The 26,902-nt window shown below is 40.8% G+C and overlaps 1 protein-coding gene and 2 long non-coding RNA genes across 4 annotated transcripts in view; 1 reads left to right on the top strand and 2 right to left on the bottom strand.

Moving 5' to 3' along the window:
• Positions 1–2,051: 2,051 nt before the first annotated feature.
• On the bottom strand, positions 2,052–5,110 carry LOC115350587. Its single transcript, XR_003926514.1, has 2 exons — positions 5,001–5,110; positions 2,052–2,265 (listed from the first exon to the last, which is right to left on the bottom strand). It is a non-coding gene; the product is annotated as an uncharacterized LOC115350587 (long non-coding RNA).
• Positions 5,111–6,729: 1,619 nt separating this feature from the next.
• LOC115350586 lies at positions 6,730–23,564 on the bottom strand. The gene is made up of 3 exons (XR_003926513.2): positions 20,917–23,564; positions 10,420–10,522; positions 6,730–8,605 (listed from the first exon to the last, which is right to left on the bottom strand). It is a non-coding gene; the product is annotated as an uncharacterized LOC115350586 (long non-coding RNA).
• VWA8 (von Willebrand factor A domain containing 8) overlaps positions 20,325–26,902 on the top strand; it is a 194,439-nt gene continuing 187,861 nt past the window's right edge. Inside the window, exon 1 of one of the 2 annotated variants that reach the window (XM_030036351.2) lies at positions 20,325–20,599. In XM_030036351.2, coding sequence (XP_029892211.1) covers positions 20,455–20,599 — 145 coding nt within the window. In that variant the 5' untranslated portion in view covers positions 20,325–20,454. The remainder of the gene's footprint in view (positions 20,600–26,902) is intronic. The other variant, XM_030036352.2, reaches the window with a different exon arrangement.

Genomic DNA, 26,902 nt, shown 5'->3' with positions numbered 1-26,902 from the left:
GGGATAGAGTTAATCCCTTTTATCAAGTCATCTAGGTGTACAAATAGAACTTGTAGTATTTGACTTCTTCCTAAAAGCCACACAAATAGCCTATTTTGCATTGGGTTACAACAACAGACAAATATGACACTGACATGCAGAACTTTGCAGAACCTCCCTTACCATCAAGACAGACCAAAAAAATCCCCTGCTAGGCTAATGGGGGATAAAAAAAAGCGCCATAGCTCCGAGCAGCCCTCAGGCCCCCTGCTCTGGTTGTGGTCTGGAAGGGTGAAGAAGCCCGTACTCACATCTTCTGGGGGGTGGTGGTGTGAAGAAGACAAGCCCTACCAGGCTTCTCTAAGTCCAGTGCCTTCGAGAGAGGGGAGGCTTCTCGGAGCAGGGAAAGAGAGCTGCCAGCTTTGCCTTGAGCCGGTGTTTTCTACCTAATGTTACTGAATGGGTCTTCAAATAGGGCTATGCAGAAGCTGTAAGATGATTTTTCTTCCCCCCCCCTACTATTTTCATAAGCTGGTTGTTTACTACGAGATCAAACATGTTGTTTACTTGCATCTTACTCTCTCAGACACGGCTCCTTTGAAGTGGACCTGTCTAAAAAGGTTATCCACATGTGTCCGTAGCCTCCACTTTCTTGGGGAGCCTTAGTAATCCGCAGTTACAGGGATAAGATCAGCTCCCTCTGAGATCACGGAGTAAAAGCATGCAGAGCCTGCCTAGTGCTGATATCAATTTTACACGTTGAATCGTTGAAGCCGAGGAAGCTGCAGCTGCCAAAAAAATGGGAACATTTTTAAATTAAGGCACTACACAGACCCAGGAAAAGTCTTGCTTAGCAAATGAAATGAGGACAAACAGCAAAGGAGAGGTACTTCATTACCAATTTTATCAGCTAACTTTCCCTCAAGGGTGCATCAAGCTTCCTTTTTTTTTTTTAATTGACTCTCCTGCTGAGTGTAGACAGGAGGAGAAGTCCAAGACCTCAGTCATCCATTCAACGCTGGCTCACGCCATAGGTGTGCATGGGAAGATCAGTCCCATCACACCAAGCCCCGTTTCGCCATAAGAAGGCAGACCTCAGCACTCTTCACCTTCTGTGCTTGGGCAGAGTGGCATCTCCTTTCAGACCTCCTCCTGCTTCCACGTAGCTAGCGGTTTTGAATTCTCCAAAGGCAAAGTCTACGCCTGAGCCGGTGAGAGCTATCTCAGGGGACTGGGACTAGAATGTAAAAGTGGCCGAGGCATGCGGTTATTCAGCTATATTTATCCCTTATGGGAAGGGAAGTGGAAGTAATAGGGAGAGGTATGTTGGTGGAACTGAGCAGCAGGAAGGAGGTGACATTTCAAAGAAGGGAAAATGCAAATGGAATCTACTGAAGGCTAGTTACAGGGAGGGGAGGACAGGAGCCGAACGGAGGAGGAGCGTCTGTATCCAACAGTCATCGCGCTGTCTATACATACGTTACGGTTGGTGTCGTGCTCTATGCGCTTCTGCATAGCCTTCCCATCAGCAAAGAAGTGAAAAGAGTATATAGGTTTCTTTTTCGCATACGGCTTTCTCATTCACTCAACCATACCGATTCCTTTCCACCTCAAGTAAGCAAGTGAATACAAGAAGACAGAAATAAATGAGAATGGAAGAAAGAGATACTCTTTCACACTCTTACAATCGCCAGACTAAATGTATCATTTCTGCAGCTCCATGGAGGGCAATGAAGCTGAAATTAGTTCTTCATGCATGGATTATGGTATTGCATAGTGATTTTTAGGCATCCATAAAATGCAGTATAAATAGTTTATGCTCAGTCCTAAGGGTGAGGTGTTTCATTTGTTTACTTCTGTTAGATCATGGTTATTCTGCAAGCTTAAGGAAATATCTGATGGAAAATTTTAGTACGAATGAGACAATTATTTTGAAAAAAGGGTGGAAAAGAGCTGCAGAGGGATAAAATGAAAGTTAAAAAGTACCTCCATTTGAAGAAAGCTGGAAAAATAGTTTAGAAAAATATGGTAGAGGTGTGTAAGCCCAGAAACTACAGGAAAAACAAGCAAAGTTATTATACCCATTTTTATTTGTTAAGACAGAAGAAAATTAGAGAGACATGAAAGGCAGCAGAAGCATCATGCCAGACAACTTTCTGATGGATAATGGTCAATCCAATCTTGTTATTTTGTGTTCTTTCTTTGCCTATGCCTAGCATCATGTTTCCATTAGGTTTTACTGTACGTCATATCCACGTCTTGAACACAACCTCTTAGATTTTCTTCCTGAAGGAATAAAAAGTTCATTGAGGTGGAGGAGAACTGGAAGTCAGTAACCTTTAATATAGAACAGACTCCAAATTCAGGTTGTTTCACAAAAAGTAAACAAAACAAAAAAAATTGCAAAAAATCGGATTAGCAGGATAGAAACATAAACATTGAACACAATAATAACTGATTTAAATTAAACACAAGTACATAAGGAGGCTAAACCTTTCAGTCACAATCTGTTGCATTAGTGCACAGATACACAGACTAGTGAATCCTGTTGTTTCTGGTTCTTAAGGAATAAATGTCACTTTGTGTCCCCTGACTGCATCTGAAGTCAATAAATCCATCTGCTGCCTTTCATGCATGTGGAATGCATTTTCATCCCCTCCAAGCCATATTCATTGGCCAGCTTGATATAATTAAATGGCCTGCATGACATATTCAGATCCTTGAATTTAAGCCATTAATTTAAGTATGCATATTGCAGTCTCTCCCAGGTACAGGAAGAAAGAAGAGCACAAATAGCAATAGTCCTAAGGTGCGTCCCTTGCCATTATAGGTTGTCAAATGTGATGTTAAGATATTTGACAATTAATAAATAAAGATAGCAGCTACTTTAGTGCAGTCTATTTTAATTTCTTTTTGTAAAACCCTCTCTCGGTGTTCTTGGTAGTGCCTCTGTAGACTGAGAGGAGTGTGGAGAATAACGTCTATCTCCTTCCATTAAATGAATATAACACCTTTATTCAATAGCAATATGTTAACTTGTCAAAACTCATCATCTTCATGCTACACAATAAAACATTTCTTCATGCAACACAGTGCTATGTTCTCACCTAGCTCACCTAGAAGGAAAATTCCACATAAACTGTTTTGTACCACCTGTTGCTTTGCGTAAGCAAGTTTTCCCTTTAGAAGATAACCCCTGTGAGATGTTAATTAACATTTTGTTTGGAAAATGTCTGAATAAACCTCTAGCATTGAACCGGTCTTAACATACTAAATTAGTTCTTATTCTTCCCCGTGTACATATTTCTTTTGACCCAAAGCATATTTTCTCCTTTTCTCAGAGAAGCTTGAATTTCGTTCCAATGTTGGGAGAAATGCAAGCCAACCAGCTGTCAGTAAAGATTGTCGCATCTTATTAAAGACTATAACTAAACAGAATTAGCAGTCTTTGATATTGCTCCCACAAATCAGTTCATGTGGACATGATTTCTTTTTTAGAATAATGCCATTGCTAAGGTACCCACACAACTCCACTCCTGACTTGCTGAATCCATAACTTATGTTTTATATTAGGTTGTTTGGCATAGAAGTAGAATGAAAGCCCTTTGGAAGAGAGAATGTTTTTAAGAGAAAAAGTGCTTTTCTCAATCAGAAGAATAGAAGCAATCTAGGTGCATTTGTGCTGCATGACTGAAGTTTTGTCTCTTTGTTCACTTTTTTGGCTAGATCTGACATATCCCCCACAAGAAACCGTGGATCTCGAGGGAGAGAAAAAGGGAAGAGACTGCAACCTATTATTCACCTGGATGTTACAAAAATATCTTTTATGTCTCAAGTGGTACGATGTAGGTGGTATAATTTGGCATTATCGTGCATTGCTACTCGTCTATCACCACACTTTCTAAAACTATCCCTGTCACTGGTATGGTGTCTACACACACAGCGATTGCACTTTTTACTTTGCTGCAAAAAAAACAGATTTCAAAATACTAGAAACAGCTCAGAATAGGACTGACTAATCTTTACTAAGATTTATATACCTATATATAAATATACATATGAAATGTGATTTCCAAGTTTTTATTTTATAGGCATTTATAGAAAGAGAGGTTCCTATTTTATGGTTTATTTTATTAACCAGAAGAATGAGTTTGCAAATCTTTGCAACAAGGATATAAAGCAATAATATGGAACTGAATTCTGAGGTATAAATCAGATTATTAGCAGAACAGACTATTTTACAATCTACTTGGGAAAGTACTAGGTTAAAAGCTTTCATGGCACTTCGCCTTTCCACTACTGATGTAGCAATATGGGCTTTGGTTACTTGGGCAAGTGAACAACAACTTCACCTTGGCTGTAAATGCAATGCTGGGAAGAGATTAAGAAAAGGAAACACGAAGGAGGGAGCTAATTCGAATAGAAAAAGAATAATGCCTAGGATCATGAGCAGGCAAGAAGTTTTAGTTGTTCGTAAGTACAAGAAAAAGGACCTGATTCTGACAACATGACAGTACAAAGTTAGGTGGCACTTAAAGATGAGGTGCCGAGAGAATTTCACAGCCCTTACCCATCGAGTCTTACCAAAACTGCCAGATTCTAGTTATAGACAGGATGAAGAATGAAGGGAATATTTTATACAAGTACAAAATAAAACATGCAGATATCATCCTCTTCCGGCAGTAAGGAAACCTTGAACTTGAGAAGGTCTAGGTTGCTTATCTGGGGCACACCTTACTATTGTGAAAATACATAGTATTTATTCTAAAACTACTTGATAGCACTGGACTAAAACCTGGTTTTTTTCTACCTTGTCATAGTGACTGTATGATTCAAAGAGACTGGATACACATACATTATGTATTTAACTTGATTATTACCAAAATTACATAGATTAGGGATACAATTCTATTTCCATTTCTTATTCTTTTTTGTCTCCAGTCCACAAAGCTGGATTTTTTTATTTTTATTTTTTTTAAACTGTTTTTCAGCAGCAAAGTCCATGGGAAACTGCTTTTTACCTTGCCCCGTAGACAGCTTTTCACCAGGAGAGCACAGAGATGTGATCCGAGGAAGAACCAGGTCAGTATGAATCCAAGTCTCCAACGCTCTCACACGCTTCTGGGGAGACCACGATGGGAAACAAGACAATGGCTAGAAGTAGTGTGGGATGCAGACTTTAAACCAAAAGATCACAGAGTAAGTGTGCATACGTGCGCATATTCTATAAGGCATCTGATCTGGTACCTCTTGGCAAGGTAACTGAGAACTTAGAACAATCAAAGATTAAGAGAATAATCAGCCATTTAAAAATCCACTAATTGAAAGGTGCCTTATTATTATTAAATGGTTACTTTATTAGGTCCTAGAGGAGTTTGCTCTTATTCTGCAGTATAATATTATCATGAGTAACTCCAAAGCAAACAAGCATACTATATTGCAGCAGTTTCCAGATGATACAAGGTTTGCAGGAATGGCAAATCATGCAGAATACAGGTGACCGAGCCCTCTCAATCATTTGATAAGCTAACTATGAAAGTTTTAGGGCAGCCATGTACAAAACAATACTTTGAAGAGCGAAGAAAAGCATCTGAGGTCATGGGAGCTAGAGACTGAACATATGCTCTCAGCCTGATCCTCTTAGTAAGGGTGGACACAATCTTTACTGTATAATAGGAAACTGTATTATCTCTGACATTGGTCCAACTGTCACTACAATATAGTGGCCAGCCTTGACACTGGCCTGGACACTGTAAGTGTCCAGTAAAGAGTCACAAAAAAAAGGATCAAAAGGTCACAAAGCTTACAAAACAACATAAATAAATTGTTCCACAGTCTAAGTTAGCCTTTATTTCTGATCATTGGAATTTCTTGCACCTTTCGCTGCTGGAAGAAAGACTCTTCCATAACTAAATTGCTGTTCCATGTAACAGGAATTAGAAATTGTGATCAAGCTAAATCAAACTTTTGCTTAGGCAGGCTAAGAAGATTGAGTCCACTGTTTTATTTTACTGCAATGCCTATTTTTTAGACTCTCGATCAGTCTAGGCTCCTGCTGTATGCTCTTAGTTTTTGTGGGAGGCAGAAGGGTTGAGGGGCTCTTTTCTGATATTTGTGGTTTGGCTGCGGCTAATGCAAAAGCATCTCCTTGTGTCCCGAGCGAGGAGGAAAACTGTGACAAAAAGGTGGGGCCTGTTGCTGAAAATGCTGCTTATGTGTTTCTTTCCACTCTTATTAATCCAATTATTTTAGCGGGTGTGCTCTCAGACATGGTCAGACATCTGACCTCAGACTAAGGATTATTCTGTGAAGGTTTATGCACAGATTTGACTTCATGCACTGCAAGTCCAGAGACGAGATGTTCCTGCTGAGTAACACCAAGTAGTCGGGAGTCTTTGAGCCCAAACTTCCCATTGTCTCTCTGCAGAAACTAGAATGCAATTGCAAATATTGGTATTAACATTAAAAAGCTTGCAATATCTCAAAGCGAGCTTTGTCCCTTCTGTGAAGATTAGTTAGGATTTTTTTTTTTTTTTTTGCAAACCAAGCACTGAAGGCAAAACTCACTCCTTTGAGGAACCCAAAGCATGGAGTTGACTTCTGCTGATCGCCTGCTCTGAAGCTGAGGAAAATTTAGCGCATGGACACAAAGCATTGTCAGTTGAGAGCTCATCTGCAGGATCCTCTCTCCTTTTTAACTCTGCTTAATTCTATGACTGAAATAAATAAGGACAACAGGGTCTATTTTTGGTTTTAAATGTAATTTATTATGTAATTGTTGCTCGGTAAACAAGTTTACGTGGGATACAATAATACAGAATTTCAACCTTACTTTAAAATCTGTCTTACAAATCAGTGTCATGTTGCTACTGGTTTAAGATTAGTGCTGTCAAATATTAACAAAATACAGGAAATATGTCCTTCTTTTTCAGGAAATGCTTGTATCATTGAGTCAGTAAAACTGTTTCAGCTTAAAAGAGAATCATATTTAAATACTACTTACAGACATGCCTAACATCTTGTAACAGCAATAAATACTACTGGTATATTAAGTGTTTGCTTAAATTCAAAAGCTAGCAGATGAACTAACTCTGTGTTAGTTTTTCTCTTCCTGTATATAACATGATATAACAGCTTGATGAAGCATTTGCTATTAAAACACTTCTGAAAACATTTTCAGGAAATGTACCTTCTGTACGATACCAATTTGGGGTCTTGTGCAATATTGCACATAATACATGTATCTTCTTTCTATATTACAGGCAGGTATTCATTGATAGCTGAAGAGAGGAAAAGAGAGAAAACTATGCTTCTTTTTTAACAGGGATAAACAACACTATTTCATTTTCACCAACAGAACTGATATTATTTGGTTTTGAATCCTAAACCACTTTATTTTAAATTTAAATTTATTTAAATTTAAGTGAAAATGTATGTGACATCACTAAACTGATGAAACTTCTGATCATAACCCTATACCTCAACTTTTCCTCTCCTTTCCTGTCTTGTAACTGGAGACGGGTTATAAGATACAGGCTGGATTCCTCATTACAAGTCAGATTGGGGAAGAGGTTAATGGGAATGTCACACTTTTAGTTCCCATCATTAAGCCCACAAATTATTTACTCTAACTGCTGTTTGACTTTGTCCTTCTTGCCATGGTCTAAAGGATGATTCTGGTCCCACCTCCCACGGCCAGCATTCAGCCCATTTCTGCCTAGAAAACTATGAGAAAAAGAAATAAAGAACAACGATGCTGGATCTATGGCAGCCAGGGAGCTTTCTTTATGCTCCAGCCACTTTTTGGTGGTCGGTGCAATCATCTTTATTGCCCCAGCAGATCTTTTCCAGACCTAACATGCAACATTTCATGTCCTTCTCTTGCTTTGCAGAACCTCAATAGTAAATTTCCAAACATTATTCCCCACTTGCATCTGTCTGTCGTTTTGCCTCTCTCTCTTCCAGTTTATTTCACATATTCTGACACGATCCAAGAAAACAACAGATGGCAACTTCATCCAAGTGGGTGTTATCCACGAGGGACTGCAAAACAAGAGCTTGTTTTCCAATAACTTCCGGCCTTTCAGGTTAAAAGTTTCAGAACTTGCTGCAGTTCTCTAATGTGAGTCTCAAAAGCGAGTTAGGATAGAGCGGTTGGCTTAGGCAGAGAAAGATCTGCTGTTGACTTCAGTAAGCTGGGATTGAGACCTGCCCTCAAAGAAAATTTTGAATCTAACATCTATTGACTGGATTTGGATGTGGGATTTCTAATGCGCAATGCATGAGTAGCAATGATAATAGCAGCCCAGCGGGAGAAACAGAGGTAGTATAAAGAAAAGTAGGAGAATCAGAAGTTGGGTGGGTATGTGGGAAACATCTGTTAAGAACAGTTGGCAGATTAAAAGGCTTGGGAGAGAAGGGAAAGAGGAAAGAAGGAATGAAGGAGAGAAGGAACGAAGGAGGAAAGGGGGACAGGACAAAGGAGGGAAGGAGTAAAGAGAGAAGGAAGGAAGGAGACAAGGAGGGGTATAAAACATAGGAGGGCACATTTAGTCATGCAGTGATTTTGCCAAACTCCTTCTCCTGAGCACAGTTCCAACTCTTCAAAACTTTAGGGCCTCCAGTTCTGCCAAAAAACCCAATGAAAATAAATGCTGTAAAAGAATTACAATGAGACAGATTTTTATTACATTTCCTTGGGTAGAAGTGGGACAATATCTGTATCTTGTCCTGACAAGAAAATAAGGGAAAGTTTTCCTTCTGTTCCTCAACAAAAAATATCCTTTTGATGAGCAAACAAAAAGGAGGGCAAATACTTTGGGCTACATATGGTGATTAACTATGAAATGGGGAAGTAAGCACATGAAGCATGAGAAAATTTAGCTCAGGTCACAGATGAAGTTTTAGCTTTTTTTTCTTTTTCTAGACTTGCTCAGCCTACAGCTTAACCAGTACAGCAGGCTACAACTAATATAATTAATAGCTGTTACTGAAGAAGGGGGTACATATTATTAAAAATAGTGTCAGAACACAGAAAAAATACTGATAATATAAAAGCAAAAGTAGGGAATAATCTTTAATGCTGGGATAAAGGGGGACACAACTGAACTAGAATACAGGACATGTCCACTGACACCACTGAAGAGGTTTCAAAAGGCATACAAAAAGGACCAAGTCAAATCAGATAAAGAAGTAAGCAGTTAGTTGGCTTTGTCTCACCTGCTTTTGGGTGTCTGAAGTAAACCATTCAGACCTGAGCTAGTGAGGCAAAGTTCCCACTATAAAGAAATAGAAGTTTCAAGAGAACGATTCATCTGAACACAGATACCTGCCTTAGGTCAAGATGAATTGCCCTTCCAGGGTGTCTATTTTTTTTCTCTGACTGTAAGGTGGACCTTCTCTTGACTGCTCAAACTTAGATGGCTAATTTCTATTTGCTCAGGTTAGAGCAATTCAAGGCAACCCAGGATATAAACTGTCACCAAATAAAGCATCAAGAACTTTGTTGAGATGTGAAGGACTTTTGGAATGGATCTGGAAGGACTGTGGTGGGTTGACCCCAGCCAACAGCCAAACACCCACACAGCCGCTCACTTACCCCCTCTCGCATGAGACAGGGAATGAGCAAGCATCTGTGTGGGTACTGGCTCTTGAGCGGGGTCAATCCACCACAGCTTTATGTATTGGTCACTCTTGTACTAAAGTCCTTTATTTTGCCTATTTGTCAGGAAGACTTTGTACGTTGGTCAATCTTGCTGAATTAAAAGATTGCTAAATAAGTGTTTACAAACCCCTGGAGCTATAAAAGCAATCTGAAATACTGCTATCATTAAACATATTTTGCACTACGCATTCCTTCTGTCAAGAAACAGTAGGAATCTAAACGATGGCTCTTTCACATGGACTTGTTAATAATGAGAAAACTTTCCAGCACCAAGAAATAGGGTTTGTGAAATACAGCTGTCATATTTTTAGCGGCAGCATTTTGCCTGAGCTAACACACTTTTAGCAAGAAATTAAAATTAAAATCTAGATTTCCTGATACTGACAAGGAAGTAAGAGAAGTAAGAATGCTGAGTAAATTACTCATTAAGAAAAAAAATAGGGATTACTGTGTTTAATTGTATACACTCTTCCTGTTTCTTCCACTTCATTTTTTGGTGATTTCAGTTTGTCTCCCTCTAGTGGATTTACCCTTCTGTGTGTCAGCAGGGTCTTTATAATCTTGAATTTTTCTTTTTTCTTCACTTGTACTGTGTGGCTACAATGTTATTATTATAATTGAATAATCTATACACAGCAATGCCTCTATTCCATCCCTGATGACTGCATCTTTCAAGTTTATATTTGTTCTTATTGCCCCAGGTATCAGCTGTCTGGGCTACAATTCATGCAAATTATTCTCAATCCTCTCCTCACTTTAAAGAAATATAATTATACCGTATTGGTTTTCGGTCATTCTTCTGTCTTCCAGATCAGTTCAAGGACTGGCTCAGAATGGAGGTCTGTGTAAAGCAGCCTTTTCAGTGGTCTAAATTAGGACCTGGTGAAACAAAATAAAGCTAGGTACAGTTAAATCACGCCACGAATATGGAATGCCTTTTCTAAGCCTCCAGCAAGTATAATCTTTCAGCAACATAGATATATTCTAGTGCTTGATGGATAAAAGATAACACGTCCTACTCTACTTTTCAAAGGATCCCTCTGTAATTTGGGGAAAAAATCTATTTAATTGTAACAAACAGAATCTGTCTTGGGCTTATTTGTATTAGCTGTATTACGATCTTAGAGTTTCTGTGGTGGATCAGAGCCCTTCTCTGTTTAACACCTATAAACCACAACAAAAAGGCTATTTCCTGCCCCAAAGACCTTACACTACAAAGGGCAGGGCAGCCAAAGAAGTGGACTCAAGCAAGCAGAAGGTGGGAATGGAAGGAGGTAATGAGAACAGTGGTTGCTGAATATTATTAGTATTAGCATGGGCTGCCACGTGTCTTTGTGACTGCAGTATTTGACAGGCAGAGGAAAGGTTTCAGGTTTACAAATGCGGATCTGAAGAAGGAAAAGCTTATGACCACTGGTACTGCTGTGTCCAAAGGCGCACACCTCTTCCAGAGCACAAGTTTTTTCCTGTGAATACATTCAAACTGTACTGTTGATTTTCTTGCTGTTCGTGCTCATTCCAGATGGCACTGCTTCTCAAGTAGGACATTAAATAGATTCTGTTGTAATTAAGCAATTAGCTGCACAATTAAATCTGAAGTTAGATAAATGCTGTGAGATGCACTCCATAACTGCTTGTGAAGTGACACCCAGGTTGTTTGTTCCTCATTCACTGGACTCTCACCTTCTCTTCTTCAAATCCCTTCTAGTACTAATAGGAATAATAATTAAGAATGATAACAATAAAACCCACTGTTAAGTTCCTGCATACTGAGCTACTAAGCCAGCATGCTTTTACTTGGGTGCGTTGCCTCGCATGGCAGCGAGCTGATTCATCTTGCACCAGCTCAGAGACTGGAGAGAGGAGCTCATACCTATCTCCACTCCCCCTTGTATCTCTACCTAGGAAGGGATTTCAGGTGTTGATTTAGCATGACAAATAGTGTAAGAGGGCATTAGAACCATCCCCTCGTTACCTACTGTACTACCTGCTTCCATGCCACACAAGGTAACAGTGGTTGGGCTGTCAGCCACTCTTTGTGCAATATAAATCAAGGCCAAGCACACTCAAGTCTTACAAAAAAAATCCTCCCTCCTATGAGCTCATTTACTGTTCTGCATGGACCAATTCTGCTAACGCCTACCCACTTGAATAACTGTACTCATTCTTTGAAATCAAAGTATGACTGGCTAGTTGCATGCAAACTGGGTTAAGCCCTTAAATTCTGAGCTTTTGAAGACAAAACTGCATGCTTTGCAGTGCTCTTGAACTACTTCAGCATACTATGAAGTAAGGAAATAAAAGTAGAAACGAAGTCAAGCCTTTTAAGATGTCCTTAAATTGGCCTTCAAACAAAACCAATGCTGAACACTGAGAAAGGAATTCTGAATGAAGAATAGTGTCCCAACTGTAAACGAAAGCTCCACAATCCCATTTAAGCATTCTTAGAACATTAATCCATTTAAGATAATAGGACAGCAAAGGACCATTGTTCAGGAAAGCAAGTGAAAGTCGAGATGGGCTGGGTTATTCCTTCCAACACAGAGAGATACTGTATTTCAATTCTGAAAATATATTCAGAGGAATTTGAGATCTTTTATTATTTAAGAGGTTCCATTGGGGGCTTTAAAAGTGTTTATTTTAAAAAGAAAAAACCCTACAGCCACTTGTAGAAGAAAGAAAAAAAAAATCCACCTCCTAATGTATGAGCTAAACATGTACCGCATTACTTTAATCTCCTCATAATTACCATTTTCACATTTCTTTCACTTGTCATAAAATTGAAACTTCCCAGACGCTGTCTGATAAAATTATATAGTTAGCTACAGTACCTCAAAGAGAGCAGGTGAAAGTAAGTTGCGTATTCACACATGCTGAAATTCTCATTGACCTAAAAAGAAAGAGGTTTTCATATTTCCTGCCTCTTCTTTTGGAATCTATGCTTGCTTAGTGCAGTTAATGTTTCTAATTTTCAATTTGAACTGTTTCATCTGAACATAATGGAGAAGCCAAACAAATAGCTGAAACAACAATCAGATTGTATAAGGTTTTGTTTTTGTCTAGTTTGTAAAAGACAATGCTGCTCCACTGAAAACACTAAGAGAATTCTAATCAAGTTGGAGTTTCCCTGGAGGACCTGTGTTAAATAGTCTTGTCCTGAGAAAGTAAAGCTTGTACTTCACTTCAGATATGGGCTTTATGAGAGACGAATATGAAACATTTTCAAGGTCTTTTCTTTTAGAAAGAAAATCCCATCATGGCTTCATGACAGCTGGTTTGAGTTTTTTTATTTCTTAAAGATTTTTTAGGTAATTCTTTAAATACAGATTAATCAATTTTCAGTTTAAAATACCCAGAAAAAAATAATCTCATTCATTCTAATTGATATTAAACTCAAGATATTATATCAGTGCAACTCTGTGTGGGATTTCAAATCTCAGACCAGGTCATTTAGAGCTATTTTAAATCTGCACTTTTGTGAAGGTTTTCATTTGGTGTTCACACAATGCTAATGCAGTCGTGATGTGCAGGCTATAACGCCTCTTCCCACAGATGACAGCACAGAAGGCACAATTTTGTCTATTTTATTTACATCGACAAGGTCGAGGGGTCAGGCTGCTGATTATGAACTCTCCTGTTAGAGGGACCCAGAACATATGCCAGCAGGGGATTCACTGGCAGCTCCCTTAAGCAACGATTTAGGATATTAGTGTCTAAATGGAACAGTTGGGCGCTCACCTCAGCCTTTGTTCTGGGCTAAATCTTTCACCGTGTGTCACCCACAGCTCTACCCCGTGGCCAGCCAGACAGGTTGACGATTTTTCGTGAAAGTAATGCCTACAGAGAGTTCAAAGGTTCAGGAATGAGGCAATAAGTATTTTCATCTTTTGGGATTATGTAAGCCCCACAAATGGCCTCAGGCCCTACTGAACTAATGTTGCAAGTTCCGCAGCTAGAATAAAGTTAAGTTTTGTTCGTTAACCGCAAACATGAGTTTGTGAGATTGCCTCACAATTTATTGAAATTTAAATAGCCTTTGTGATACATGGGATTAGCCTGCGCTTAACAGGGACGACACTGAATTATAAGGGGGTAAGATTAATCCTGTCTTCAGGAACTTTGGCATTTTACTGATGATGTTGTGTCACCAGCACATGCTGCTAGTGACCCTTCAGAGATTATTTTGTGCAATATTCTGTAGATAGCAAAATGCAATCCATCAAGACATAAACATTAGGAAAAGCCAAGGTGTTTGTAAGTTAAGAAAAAAGGAAACCTACCATTTCACCATGAAAATGGATAAAGATTTCAGGCAATCTTTGATCAGATATTTTGCTTAGCTCTTAATGTAACAGCTCTACTAACATTTTGTGGCTGCCTTTGAATTGTGGGCTGAGTCCGGAAAAGCTTTAGGATATGGGCACGTGGGACTGGGATGGAACTACCACGTTTTACCCAGATACTACCATCCACTCTGCTAACCAGCTTTGTGTACAGTTGTAGCCCACCCCAGTTATAAAGTAAAACACTAAATACAAACCAGTGAAGCTTATTTAGCAGATATTTTACATCAGTGTTGGGGTGGGTGAAAAGCGTAAGAGTTGTTTTAGAGGATCATGACAACCGTGAAGGACACAGAGAAGGACACCAGAAATCTTTGCCTGTGAGCATATCTTTGATGCAAGTACAGCTAAATCAAATAAGCCAGAAACGAGACGATACCCTACATTGGCAACTAATTTGTATCAGAGACTGTGGCCATCAGGACTAGGGAAGTGATCGTCCCCCTGTGCTCGGCACTGGTGAGGCCGCATCTCGAATACTGTGTTCAGTTTTGGGTCCCTCACTACAAGAAAGACATTGAGGTGCTGGAGCATGTCCAAACAAGAACAACGAAGCTGGTGAAGGGTCTGGAGCACAAGTCTTATGAGGAGCAGCTGATGGAACTGGGGTTGTTTAGCCTGGAGAAAAGGAGGCTGAGGGGAGACCTTATCGCTCTCTACACCTACCTGAAAGGAGGTTGTAGCGAGGTGGGTGTCAGTCTCTTCTCCCAAGTAACAAGTGGTAGGACAAGAGGAAATGGCCTCAAGTTACGTCAGGGGAGGTTTAGATTGCATATGAGGAAAAATTTCTTCACCAAAAGCATTGTCAAGCATTGGCACAGGCTGCCCAGGGAAGTGGTAGAGTCACCATCCCTGGAGGTATTTAAAGGACGGGTAGATGTGGTGCTTAGGGACATGGTTTAGTGGTGGACTTGGCAGTGCTACATTAACGGTTGGACTCGATGATCTTAAAGGTCTTTTCCAACCTAAACGATGCTATGATTCTAAAACACCCATTCCTGAGTTCCTCAAATTGAAGTAGTCACTGCACAGGTGCTGTCCCCTTCAGCAGGAGGGACAGGATCTTGATGCATGGATTTTCTGCCTCTCTCTTCTTGAAAAGGTCTTTGTCTTTTCTAGTGTTAACGCTATGGTACGTATTCCCTAACTCCATTAGCTCCTACACAGACACTGTTAATGCACGCTATGCTTTATCAGGCTATGAATGTCTGTGAAGCCAATGAAATCTCAGTTTCTGATCATCTCACTAATTTTGTATGAAGATTTTCATATCAACAGCAGTTTAATTTCAATAACCTAGCAATACCATTTTTGCATTTAATTCCTGAACATGTGACTTCGTGCAGTTCTGAAATCACTGAACTGCTGTATTAGTTCACTGGAGCATTTTGTATTTTTCTAGAGTTAAAAGAAGTAACAATTACAGAAATCAAATAGAAACAACCCTCCTGCCCCAGAGTCCCAATAACGCATCAAGCAGGACAGCAGAGATCCCCTACCACACAGACTAACAGCACGAGTGAACCAGGTCAGTATATTTTCAGTGGGTTTCTTCTGTCAGCAGCAGAATACTGGGGGTTCCAGTGGTGTCCAGGACTTGCAAAACATAGTGGTCACGGTGCTTTCAGTCCCTGTCTTAACCTCATCCTTCATTACTTTAGTTCGTGTAGCTTTTTACTCTCAGCCTACATCCATCTAGTGGCTTTGCCCTCCCCCCCACTTCCCCTTTGGGTTCCTTGTGCTTTATTCACCATTTTCCAACTGTCCCTTCAGGCTTGGCTCCTCATCCCTCTGTTTCCTCAGCCTGGGGAAAGAAGGAGCACTGAAAGCACATCAGAGAGTGTCTTTGTCTGTTGTGCTTCCTGGCCTTGAAGGAGAAATAAGAGGGGGAAGTCTAGCACAACCGATGCAGTCTTATCGTAGGTCATACTTCACACAAACAGAATATGATGACTTGGTTGTTAAACTATAATACATTCCCTCAGTTTTCAGAAGCTCGTGATTCAGCAAAAAATTGGGGTCATCAAAAAGCATCTTTCTGAAACCAGAATGACCCTCTTAGCAGAATTCTAGCCCTGGTTCTAAAGCTCAGAATGGGGAAGCTCCTACTTTAAGAACTGTTTTCATGTGGGTAAAACCAGATACAGATTTATCAGGCAGGATGGAGGTTTTAATCTTCTTTAGTCTCCCCTCAGCTCTCGAATAGCACCAAGGAAGGTAGTAAGCATCTCCCTCATGTGATGTGGCTGCTCAGTCGTGTAGCCTTCCCAGTCACATAAGGGTTATAGCTGCTCCTGAGTAAAACACTCATTTTTCTTTTCTGAAAAGTGGCTAAGCTATTTTTGTTCAAGTTTTCAAAAGAAGTTTTCAGCCTGAGGCAGAAATTCAGCATGAGAAATTTCTGCCCAAATTATTAAAGAATGGTGGAGTTACAAACTACTGAAAACAGACGGAATTTGGCATAAGAAATTAGATGCCATCACTTATGGCCTTTTATACTCTCTAAGCATTTATATTATAACACATACATGAATGTGAATATGCAGTACCAGCCAGCAGAGTACCTTTTTTTCTTACTTTCTATGTTCCTTTAAAAAAAAAAATTTATACAGGTTTTATGGCTGCAATAATGATCTTCAAGAAATGTAATTTCAAGTAGCTAGAGGCTGTTAGGTCAACCTTCCAGTGAGCAATCAGATGGTAAGAACCTCCTTACCTCGATGTCATTATTTCTTACAAAAATCAGTAATGACTTTATCCTTACTTGCTGTTTTAGTTCAGTGTAACAGTGCAAACAGCACAGGATAACACAGATACAGAGGGGTCTGAACAGGTACTAAGCAAGCTAATGAAGTGGATGTTAATTTCTTGAAAGAAGTTGTCATACAAACACAGAACAAAAACCTTTGAACCCTTAACTAAAAAGGCAGTAATTACACATTCTTCTGGGGTGGAAAATCTATTATAAACACTATTTGCGGAACCAAATCTAGCTTTGACTCTTGCTTATTTTAGACTAGTACAGAAGGAAGAGGTGGATATTCTAATAATCATTAGATGCAAAGAAAGAAATTATGAATGAAAGCCAGTTTAGCAAGAAACAGGAGATAAGACAGTTTACTTTAGAACCTTGGTATCTTATTGGTGGATCCATTTTTTAAATCAACTTGGATTAAAATAGGGGACAAATTTAGGGTTCAAGTCAACAAAGGAACAGCTGTGCATTTTTATTTGATTTATATTGTTCCCAATCGATTCCATACAAGAGAAGAACCTTCTGGTATTACAATGACTCATTATAGTGAATTAGAGTGGCTCCATGGAAATCATACTTATGTTTGTTCAAAACTGATATACAGCAGAAGAAAACAAGCCAGACTCTCTCTACGTCCAGTATCTAAAGCAAGCCATCAGTGGCTGCAGATAATTTGGGAAAACAACTATAAATTTTAAACCAAGGAAACTAATTTTGCCTAACTGAAAAAAGATACAAAAGTAACCTCTTGATCTCAGGAATGAAATTATTAGTAAGCAAGGCCTGCCTCTATGGCTTGACTTTTTCTGTTAGTATCACCAGATGGATCCCACACCACCAGGGAATTGTATGAATTCTAATAGACTTCCTTTTTTGCCTCTTCACATTTTCTGGACATAGTTTCAAAGGAGTTTAATGTTAGACCTACCCTCTAGACAAAGACTTAACAGTAAATGAAGACTGACTGACTTCTATTACTGTAGTTCAGCCAGAACATTTGGGTAAAACTCAGGCCTCGCTGCATTCAATTTCCTACGAACTTCAGATGAAGCCAGGATTTCATCTCCGCTGTCTTCTCTGTGCTTGTGTAGGAGAACTGACTACAACTAGGCAGAGATGATGCACTGTTCTTTATATCTGCACCTGTGTCTAATTTAGTCTTGCAGCTAGAGCTACATAGCAAAGTAGCTGACAGCTACTAGAGAGAACAGTCTGGAAACTGTCAGCTCACAGAGATGCTTTTTGAGCTCTCACTCTTTGGAATAAGTTCTTTTCTGTTTAAGCAAAGGAAAAGTATTTTTGTTAAGAAACTTCACGTTCCAAATAAGAATGCTGTTAAGCCAGGGAATGAAAATATGAAATAGCTGTTTGTTACCAGTGCTGTAAATCATCTGTGAAAGACTTCACAAACACACAAAAAAAAAGATGCAGGCTGCTAAATCCTTCCACTTCATGACAGCACTGAACCACTGATGGAATCGTGCTTTCCATAGAGAGAAGTGAGCAAGTACCAGCATACATGCATCACTTATGATTAGCAAGCAAAGCAGATGCCACATTCAAGCAATAATGTAATATTGTATAGCCAGATAAAATTTCACATGTGGATATACACATGTATATACAAGAAAAACTAGGTTCTATATGTTCACATTATTAAATTAAACTGAATTTTGAGTGGTGTCACGACTGACAGTATAGCATAAAAACAATGCAACATTCAAGTTGTGCATCTAATTGTTTGAGTATGCGTGCATACATGTATATATTCAACAAAATTTCCCTCCCCATAATTATGCACAGAGATAACAATGTTTCCATTATAACTTTCCCAGCAATGGTTTGAAAATCAGTAAATATAGTTTTCTTTTGCTGCAAATGGAAAGTTGGAGGCTGAACTCAAGGCTGAATTTAAAGTTTTGGAAAAGTTGACTAATTCGGAATTTTAAGACAATGCTTTAAAAAGCAAAACATTTTATAGATATATGACTCAGAAAGGGCTGAAATGTAAAGCATTTAGCTTGACAGGTGTGTATATATATATACACACACAGAGAGAGGTAAAAGGCAGCTTTGTACATTCACAGTGTGAAATTACTATGAATCTGTACGAAATTTTGAAATGTCTCATTATTTCCAGCATAGCATCAAATCTATTCAGTATTTAGGTTATGCGTTTAATTGTTGCGTATCTGTTGCAATTTATTACTATTTATTATTTTGTCTATAGATATGACAAGAAGATCAATGTCATCTTCTAATTTAATATCCCAGATTGGTAAGATATATTCATAAACGATTGCATTGTTATTTTGCCTCTTTGGCCTTCTACTCTGTTCCGCCAGACCTTGTTACGTAGCCTATCCTTAGCCTCCAGCATTTGCAATCTTCAGCTTACAAGAAATTAGGGCAATATCCATAAAAGGATGTTTCAATTTAGTTTACCCTGCCTTAGACCCAGAAAGCAGGTTCACAGACCTATATTAGGTACTAAGAATAGAATTCATACCCGACCAACACTCTAGCCAACGGGAAACGCTGAAGATCATGAAATTTCACCTCTCTTAACTGTTTAAAGCACCTAATACCGAGCTGCAGAAATGCATCTAGGACTAGATCAACACTCATAACTCGTAATATCTTTTGGGGGCTTAGAAGTCTAAGTTATCTATGTTTAAACAGATGCTTAGCTCACTCTTTAGTGGTTGTCCTCTGGGATAATTGTTCAACGCTGAAAACATGCAGGAAGTGGGAGATTGGTGAAAAATTCTCCCAGCCCCGCGGACGCTGAGATACCTAAATACTGAAGTACAGGTGATAAAGATGGTGACTTGATGCTGGCTTCTACCTTCTGCTAAGCTCCCTCACCACCTTGTTACTGGTGCCGAGACCCAAGTCTCAACTGGATTTTCCTTGAAACTAGGCTTAGTTTGTTATCGTGAAAGCTTCAGCCTTTCACGAATTATTCTAAAATATACTCCCAAGCTTTTACATAGATCCATGAGCAGTAACTTTAGTTGAAACAAGCCAGTTTTGAAATCTATTCCAGTTAACATCATCTTTCACAAAAATCTCACACCTAAGCCATGCATGTGCAAAACGTGACTCCTGAGTAACTTGGTTCAAAGTCTTAAAGTATAAGATAACCTAGCCCCAGGAACACAGGCGAGGGGCGGCACTGGGACAGAAGGGCCCGCGGATTCAGCAGGATTTAAGAAACCAAAGGTAGGAAATACCTTCGGCGCATGAGTTTACCTCAGCCACCGCTGCCCAGGGCGTTTTAAACGTTACCAGCTACGGAGTTCAGCCTCTTTCACCCGAAAAAAATAACGTCGTCCTCAGAGCTGACGCCCCAGCCCTCCTGACTGAGCTCACAGGGGTGCCAACCCCCCCCGCGGCGGCCCGCCCTGAGGGGGGACCCGGCGGGTCCCTCTTGCCATCGCCCCCCCCCTCCGGCCGGCTCCCCCCACACCCTCTCCGGCACCGCTGTAGGGCGAAAGGAACCCCGTTCGCCCCGCCATATCCCCCGGGCACCCCGGCGGCACAGGGAGGGCAGGCCCGGCCGGCCGCCGCCACCCACCCACGCCGGGCCCGTACCCGCCCCGGCCGCCGCTCGGCCCGGCGCTAGTTTCCGGCGGGACTTTGTGCCTCGGCGTTTCCCTTCCCCTCCTCGGCCCGGCCCGGCGGCGGCGGCGGCGGTCTCCCCGCGGGCCATGCAGTCGCGGGTGCTATGCCTGGGTGGCGGGGCCGGGGGTCCCGCCGCCCGCAGGGTCCGCCTGCTCCTGCGGCAGGTGCTGGGCAGCGGCGCGGCCGCGGAGCGGTCCGGCCGCCTGGAGGTCAGGGCGCTGCACGGCTCAGGTAAACGACCCCTCGTCCCCGGGGTGGCCCGGGCCGGGATTCCCGACAGACTCCCCCGGGCTTCTCTTGCCACGGCCAACCTCCAGGCCCCGACGCCGGGCCCGGGGATGTGGGCAGCCCCGTTTTCCCCTCAGCCGGGCCGCCCCGGGGAGGCCTGGAGGCAGGCTGTCGCCTTACGGGCTGCTGGCGTGCCCAGTTTGCGCTACGGTCCCTGTCTCTTCTTGTGGTCGTGGGTATCGCGTGAGAGGAGAGGGCAGAGTTCAGTCGCAGGTTCGCTTAGCGTGGCTTGTCACAGCTTCTCTTTCAAAGTGTCTCACCTGCAGCGAAGCAAGGAGGAGCCCGGCAGCCTGTACGCGTGGGAACCGCTCTTCTCCATCAAGCGGCTTATTACCATCTCGTGACACTTTCTGCTTCTGCACCGCACGGCTTTGTCCTTCCACTAAGGCAAAGCCGCGTCCGCCTCAGGGGTTGCCAAGGCCGATGTGCGTTTGAGGGCGCCTGCGGCGGACGGTGAGGAGGTCGGGGGTTGACCTTGAGCTTGGATGTGCTAGGAAGGATGACCTGAACCGTCCTGGCATATCCTCTGGTGACCTTTGAGAGGGATGGCCGGCCTGCGCGGAGCAGGAGTGGCGTTTGGAAACGGTGACATGTGCCTGTGGAAGCTGGCGCTTTTCTGGACGAGTGCCAAAAGCAGCGAAGCTACTAAATACAGAGCGGGTGGTAGGCAGCTGTAAATTAGGGAGGTGGAATCACAGCAAGTGGTTCTGATGGTGCGGTACCCGCTAAAGCTCTTGATTACACCCCTTTAATACCGTTTATCTCCATTTTTGCATTTTTTAACGTGTTTATTAGTTGACCGGTTCATTTCTTTAAAGGTGTGTTTGGTTTCTCAAGAAGAAAGCTTTTGAGGAATTGATAACCATAAAGTTCCTTCAGGAGTTTTTGAATAGAGATTTTAATTGTGAAAAGTACTAAAAACCCTAGGGTTGTTTACACTAAAACAAATAGGAATAAAGGGAAACAACTTAACAATGTGTGAAACAAGCACCTGAAGAAGGTAGCTCAGCACTTTTCAGCCCTTTGTTGGGATGAGTAACCTTAAGAGCAAGAAGAAATTCAGCAGATAAAATTCAAAGATAAAATGGTAGCAAATGCAGTATTACTAAAAATACTTCATAATTTCCATGTGCTATGGAATGTAACTGAGTGTAACTTAGAAATATTCATGAATACACTGTATATGAATAATAGGAGTATTCCCAATTACAATCAATGATGGTAATAGTTTTGGTAGAACGATTTAAATCTCAAAGCTCTAGACAATCTTGTAGTTTATTAAAGGCAGGCTAAGAGATAATATTAGGGATATTTGCCCTCCCAGCACCTGAGACATCTCATTTATTATAGTGCTTCCTGTGCTCCTGTGAATTTGGAACCTTGATATTAGAAATACTAATTATTATTTGGGTTTTGTTGTGGTTTTTTTTTAATTAATTTTATTTTAAAGGTGATTGCATGTCCTCTTGCAGGCTCTATCACTCCCTTGAGGTTACTGAAGTTACAAAGAGATGGTCTGAAATTTTGTGTGCTGTATGTGTTTTTGCTATTTCTATGCAGCTGCTGTAATTACAAGTCTTGTTGTAAGCAGTGTTGAGGTCTGTTCCCTACTGATAAAGAAAATATTTCTGAAAAGGCTGGAAGCTGTTAACAGTCAAGTAAACAGCAAATTGTTGTCTACCCAGTAATTTGGATCTGACATCCCTGCCAGATCAGATTTACTGTCTGTGATGGTACATTTTAAGTGTGAGGGAGAAACCGTTGCCTGATTTTGTCCTGTTATATGTGAAGGAGCCATGCTTAGCTTTTCAGCCTTTGTAAGGCAAATATGGCTTGCTGGTGCACTGGGGACTGTGGAGAAATTGCTAGAGCTATCTAGTGGTAGAGCTTAAGAGAAATTCCAAAGTGAAAGACAGAGGCACTCAGAGACTAAAGGGTAATGGGAATATCTGGGAAAGGTTTGGGTTTGCACAATTTATTTAAAGAGGGAAACTTAATTTATAGTAACAAATGTTGTGGAAGGGTGGCTATCAGATTAATTTTTAATGCAGGTTTCATGTTTCTTTCCAAAAAACTGAAAAGAATCAAGTTTTTGTAGACTTGTATTGGGTTTGCGTGGCAAGGTTTTGGTAGCAGAGTTATTTGTGATGAATTATTATTTTAAGCACAGTATGAGCTGAACAAAGTGAAGTTCTACGTAACTTGGTTCACTGATGTTTAATTATTTGCATCTATCTGTACGTAATATGAAACTTTTGAAAAAATCTGATGGAATACACAGTATCAGACATGCTTTAAGGGGTTGGTGGGAACAAATGCTGAATTTGGTGAAAACTGAAGAGCTGGAAAAATAAAAATCATTGCCAGTCAGACAGTACAGGCAAAGGAAGGTCTCTCATGTGCTTTGCTGCTCAATGTACATCAAACAACTTACACTTTGTCACTTGCATAGACCAAAATATACACTAGCTTCATTCGCAGTTTTCTGCAGCTCTGCCTGTCCAGGTTCACTTCCTATGCTTTCCAAAACCTGGTCAGTCCCAGTTCCTAATCAAACCCGTGTTTAAAGCCCAAAAGATCTCAGTAATACATACAAGAGTATCTGCTGAGTATAACACGGTCAGTTGTGAAAACTGTATCAGACTTCAGAATCCTGTAATGTTAATCATCAGTGTACAGGATCTAAGTGATTGTGGTAAAAATTTATAATCTGAAAGAAAACTATGAATGGGACCATGTGTTTAGAAGGGGTTTTGGGTGGTTTGTTTTTTTTTCCTGGTCTATCACTGTCCAAAGACTACCGAACTGGTTGAGGATGGGTGTAGATGCTTTCCAGCACATTCCCTTTCCCAGCTTCACCTGTGTTGTTATCTTGTTGAAGTTCACATGTTGACAGCTGGGAGTGTGGTTCTGGCAATATTTTTTTCACTGGCAAAACCTATTTAAGAGATTTCATTCTTTCATCTTTCTCTTAACATTCCTGCTATTGTTCATTGCCTCTGTATTGTACTCAGGAGGCTGCATTGTGGTGACTGAAACGATTCCAGTGATTTGATTTACAGCGAGGCCTTACGAACAGTTGTTGCGTCAGCACGACCAAGAAGACAGCAAATGGAGATGGGAATTTTCAAAGCCAGTTGTTGTGAAAGTTTGCAGGGTTATGCCTGAGTTATTTCAAATTATTCTAATGTTTAAGAGAGAAAAGGTTGGTGGCAAAAAATCAGCTTTTATTACATGCGCTGATATAGCTGAAAGAAAGAGATGAGCTGTCAGGCAGATAAGTTTCTGTACACTCTTTGGTAGGGTTTCACCATTGTTCCCATGAGTAAATGTCAGTAAATAGCTTCTGAGTTTTAATATTTGGCAGTTGTTCAAAATGTAAGTTTTCCTGTTTAGCAGCTGTTGCAATCCTGATACGTGTTGATGTGTTGTGTTAAGTCCTGCCCATTTTAATACATAAGGCTGAAGTTGACCTGCTTGGCAAACTCAGGGACTCAGGATAGTTGTGTAAGAGATGCCATAGTGAATCTTAAAGCTGTTTTGCCTCTTTTGGTTATCTTTTCAGTAAATGGGAAGTTTTAAAACCAAATCTATTGATTTTCAGTTGTAGTTTCTTTTTAGTTGAAATACGTTATTGAAATTACACTAATGCATTTGATACCTAAACTCAGTTTGGAATAGATTGATAGTCTGGCTTTTCTGCACTGAGCAAACTGTACTTCAGGAATCTTCATACAGTTTTAAAACACTATGAGGTAATTTTTCACATAAGTAGCACTGGCCATGGAAGATTTGAAAGGGAACACTGGGGATGTGGTGGGCATCTGTTACTGTATGACTGAGAGGAGGTAGTGAGTATCACCTTCTACAGACAGCTAGCAGAAACTTCCCGCTCATCGGCTCTCATGCTCATGGGGGATTCAACCATCCAGACATCTGCTAAGAGGGCAATCTGTCATTGTGCATGTGCTCTTGGTAGTTTCTAGACTACCAAATTTTGTAAGGCAGATGCCACAGAGCCTGGTCAGGGGTAACTCTTCACTTCGTCTGCTGCTCACAAGTAGGGAAGAACTGTGGGCGGTTTGGTCATAGAAGGCAGCCTGGATTGCAGTGACCGTAACATGATTGAGTTGTGGATCTGGAGGAAGGTTGGGAAGGTGAGCAGCAGAATTAGGATCCAGGACTTAAGGACTGCAAGCTTTCACCTATTCAGGAGATTGGTAGGTAGAATCCCTTGGATAACAACCATAAAGAAGAAAGGTGCCCAGGAGAGCTTGAAGATTTTTAAGGAAAACTTAATGACAACTCAGGAATGAGCCATTCCACCGTGCAGGAAGATTTGGTGTTTCAGCAGGAGGCCTGCTTGGCCAAGCAGGGAACTTCTCAATGAACTAAAACACGAAAAGGGGGCATACAAAAGTGGAAATAAGGACAGACAACAGCAGTGTAAAAGCGCTATTTGGTATGCAGGGACAAAATCCCTACCATCTGAGAAACTGCAGATCTTTAGTCCAGAAGGACCTCAGTAAACTTGAGGACTGGGCCAACAGAAACCTCAAAAAGTTTGAGAAGAAGTATGAAGTTCTGCTACTGGGCTAAAGTGTTGCTGTGTGTCACTACAGTCTGGGGAGGGACTGGCTGAGTAGCAGCTTTGCTGAAGAGGCTGTGGGGTTACAGTGGATGTCTGGTTGAGTATGAGCCAACACCTCATAGCAAATAAGGTGAACCACAGACTGGGCTACATTAGGAGGAGTGTGGGCAATGGTAAAGGGAGGGTTCATCTCTAGAAAGCACTGGTGAGGCTCTGCCTGGAATGCTGTGTCCAGTTTAGGGTTCCTTAGTTCTAGGGAGATAGTGAGAAACTGATGGAGAACCCTTGAGGGCTACCAAAATTGTTAGGGACCTAGAGAACCAGATGGTGAGGAGAAGCTGAGAGATCTGGGCTTGTTAGGTTTGCAAGGAGGCCTAAGGGAGGAGAAATCTGTTGGCAACTTACAATTATAATTACAAAAATATTAAGTCTGACTCCACTTGATAGTAGCAGATAATATATCAAGAGGCAGTCATCACAAATTGGGGCTTGGGAGGCTCAGACTGGACAATAGGACAAACCTTTTTACTAGGAGAGTAGTGCAGCAGGGGAAGAGGTTGGCTAGAAAGACTGTGGAACATCATCCTTGAAGGTTTTTGAGACTCCGTCAGCCATAGCCACAGCTCATCAGATCTTGTCTTGGTGATGAGCTGATGTTGAGCAGGAAGTTGGAGATGATGACCAGTATTTCTAAAGTGTTTTGGTAACTGACAAAATGGGCAGTTTAGCACTTCTCTGACATGGTAAGCATATTATTAAGAGATATTCTGAAATTCATATATCAAGTCTATGTAAGACCATCATGGTATTAAACATATTTAAAATTGACTTTTCACATTATAACACTTTTGTAATTGAGCATCATCAGACTCCCTACCTTCAGGGTATGCTGTTGGTCCAAATGAAAAATAGCTCTCTGCTGCGAAATGATTGTAAGCTTCCTACATGACTGGATATCAGATAAGATTCCGCACTCATGTTGTTGATCTTCCACTAATGCAGAAAAATGGAGGAAAAGGTTCACTTCCTGGAGTAAATACCAAGATTTTGTTTCAATGACGCTGTGGACTTTAACCAGTAAAGAGAATCATTAGCCTAAAGCAGACAATTGAAAAATCAAGCATTAGTTTCAGAACTGAAAATTAAAAAAATAGAAGGTCTAACAATAATGTTGAGTAGAAATCAAGTAATACACACATTTTATGTCTGAAGTAATTATTTTGATTTCTTAGAGGGAAAGACTTACTTTCTTTTGCTCATAAAAAAAGGGTGGCTCAAGTGAAGTGGATTATTTTTGCTTAGATAGGAGATGGTTTTTGTTGTGTAAACATCCAACTATTTCAGTCAGCAGCAGCTGTCAGTCTGCAGTGTCCTGTTGGCAGCAGCTGAGCTTCACCTCGTCTGCATGTGAAGGCCGTGGTGGTCAAGGAGCAAAATTAGTGAGTGTGGGGAATAGGTTTCTGTCCCTCATACTCAGGTGTTTGGGAGGCTGCCAGTACCAATATGAGATGCATAATAGCTTACAGTGTTACCCAATGACTGTGTGTAATGCTGGCAGCCATGAAGATGGCCATTAAGAGCTGGTATGAAATGAGAGATACAAGTTGTGTAGATAGGGCTGCTTTTTTTTCTTTTTCTTGTGAATAATGTATTCA

Source organism: Aquila chrysaetos, chromosome 14, assembly GCF_900496995.4.
Source record: "Aquila chrysaetos chrysaetos chromosome 14, bAquChr1.4, whole genome shotgun sequence".
NCBI lineage: Eukaryota > Metazoa > Chordata > Aves > Accipitriformes > Accipitridae > Aquila > Aquila chrysaetos.
The sequence above is the reverse complement of the archived record's forward strand: the minus strand, read 5'-3'. Positions and strand labels throughout refer to the sequence as shown.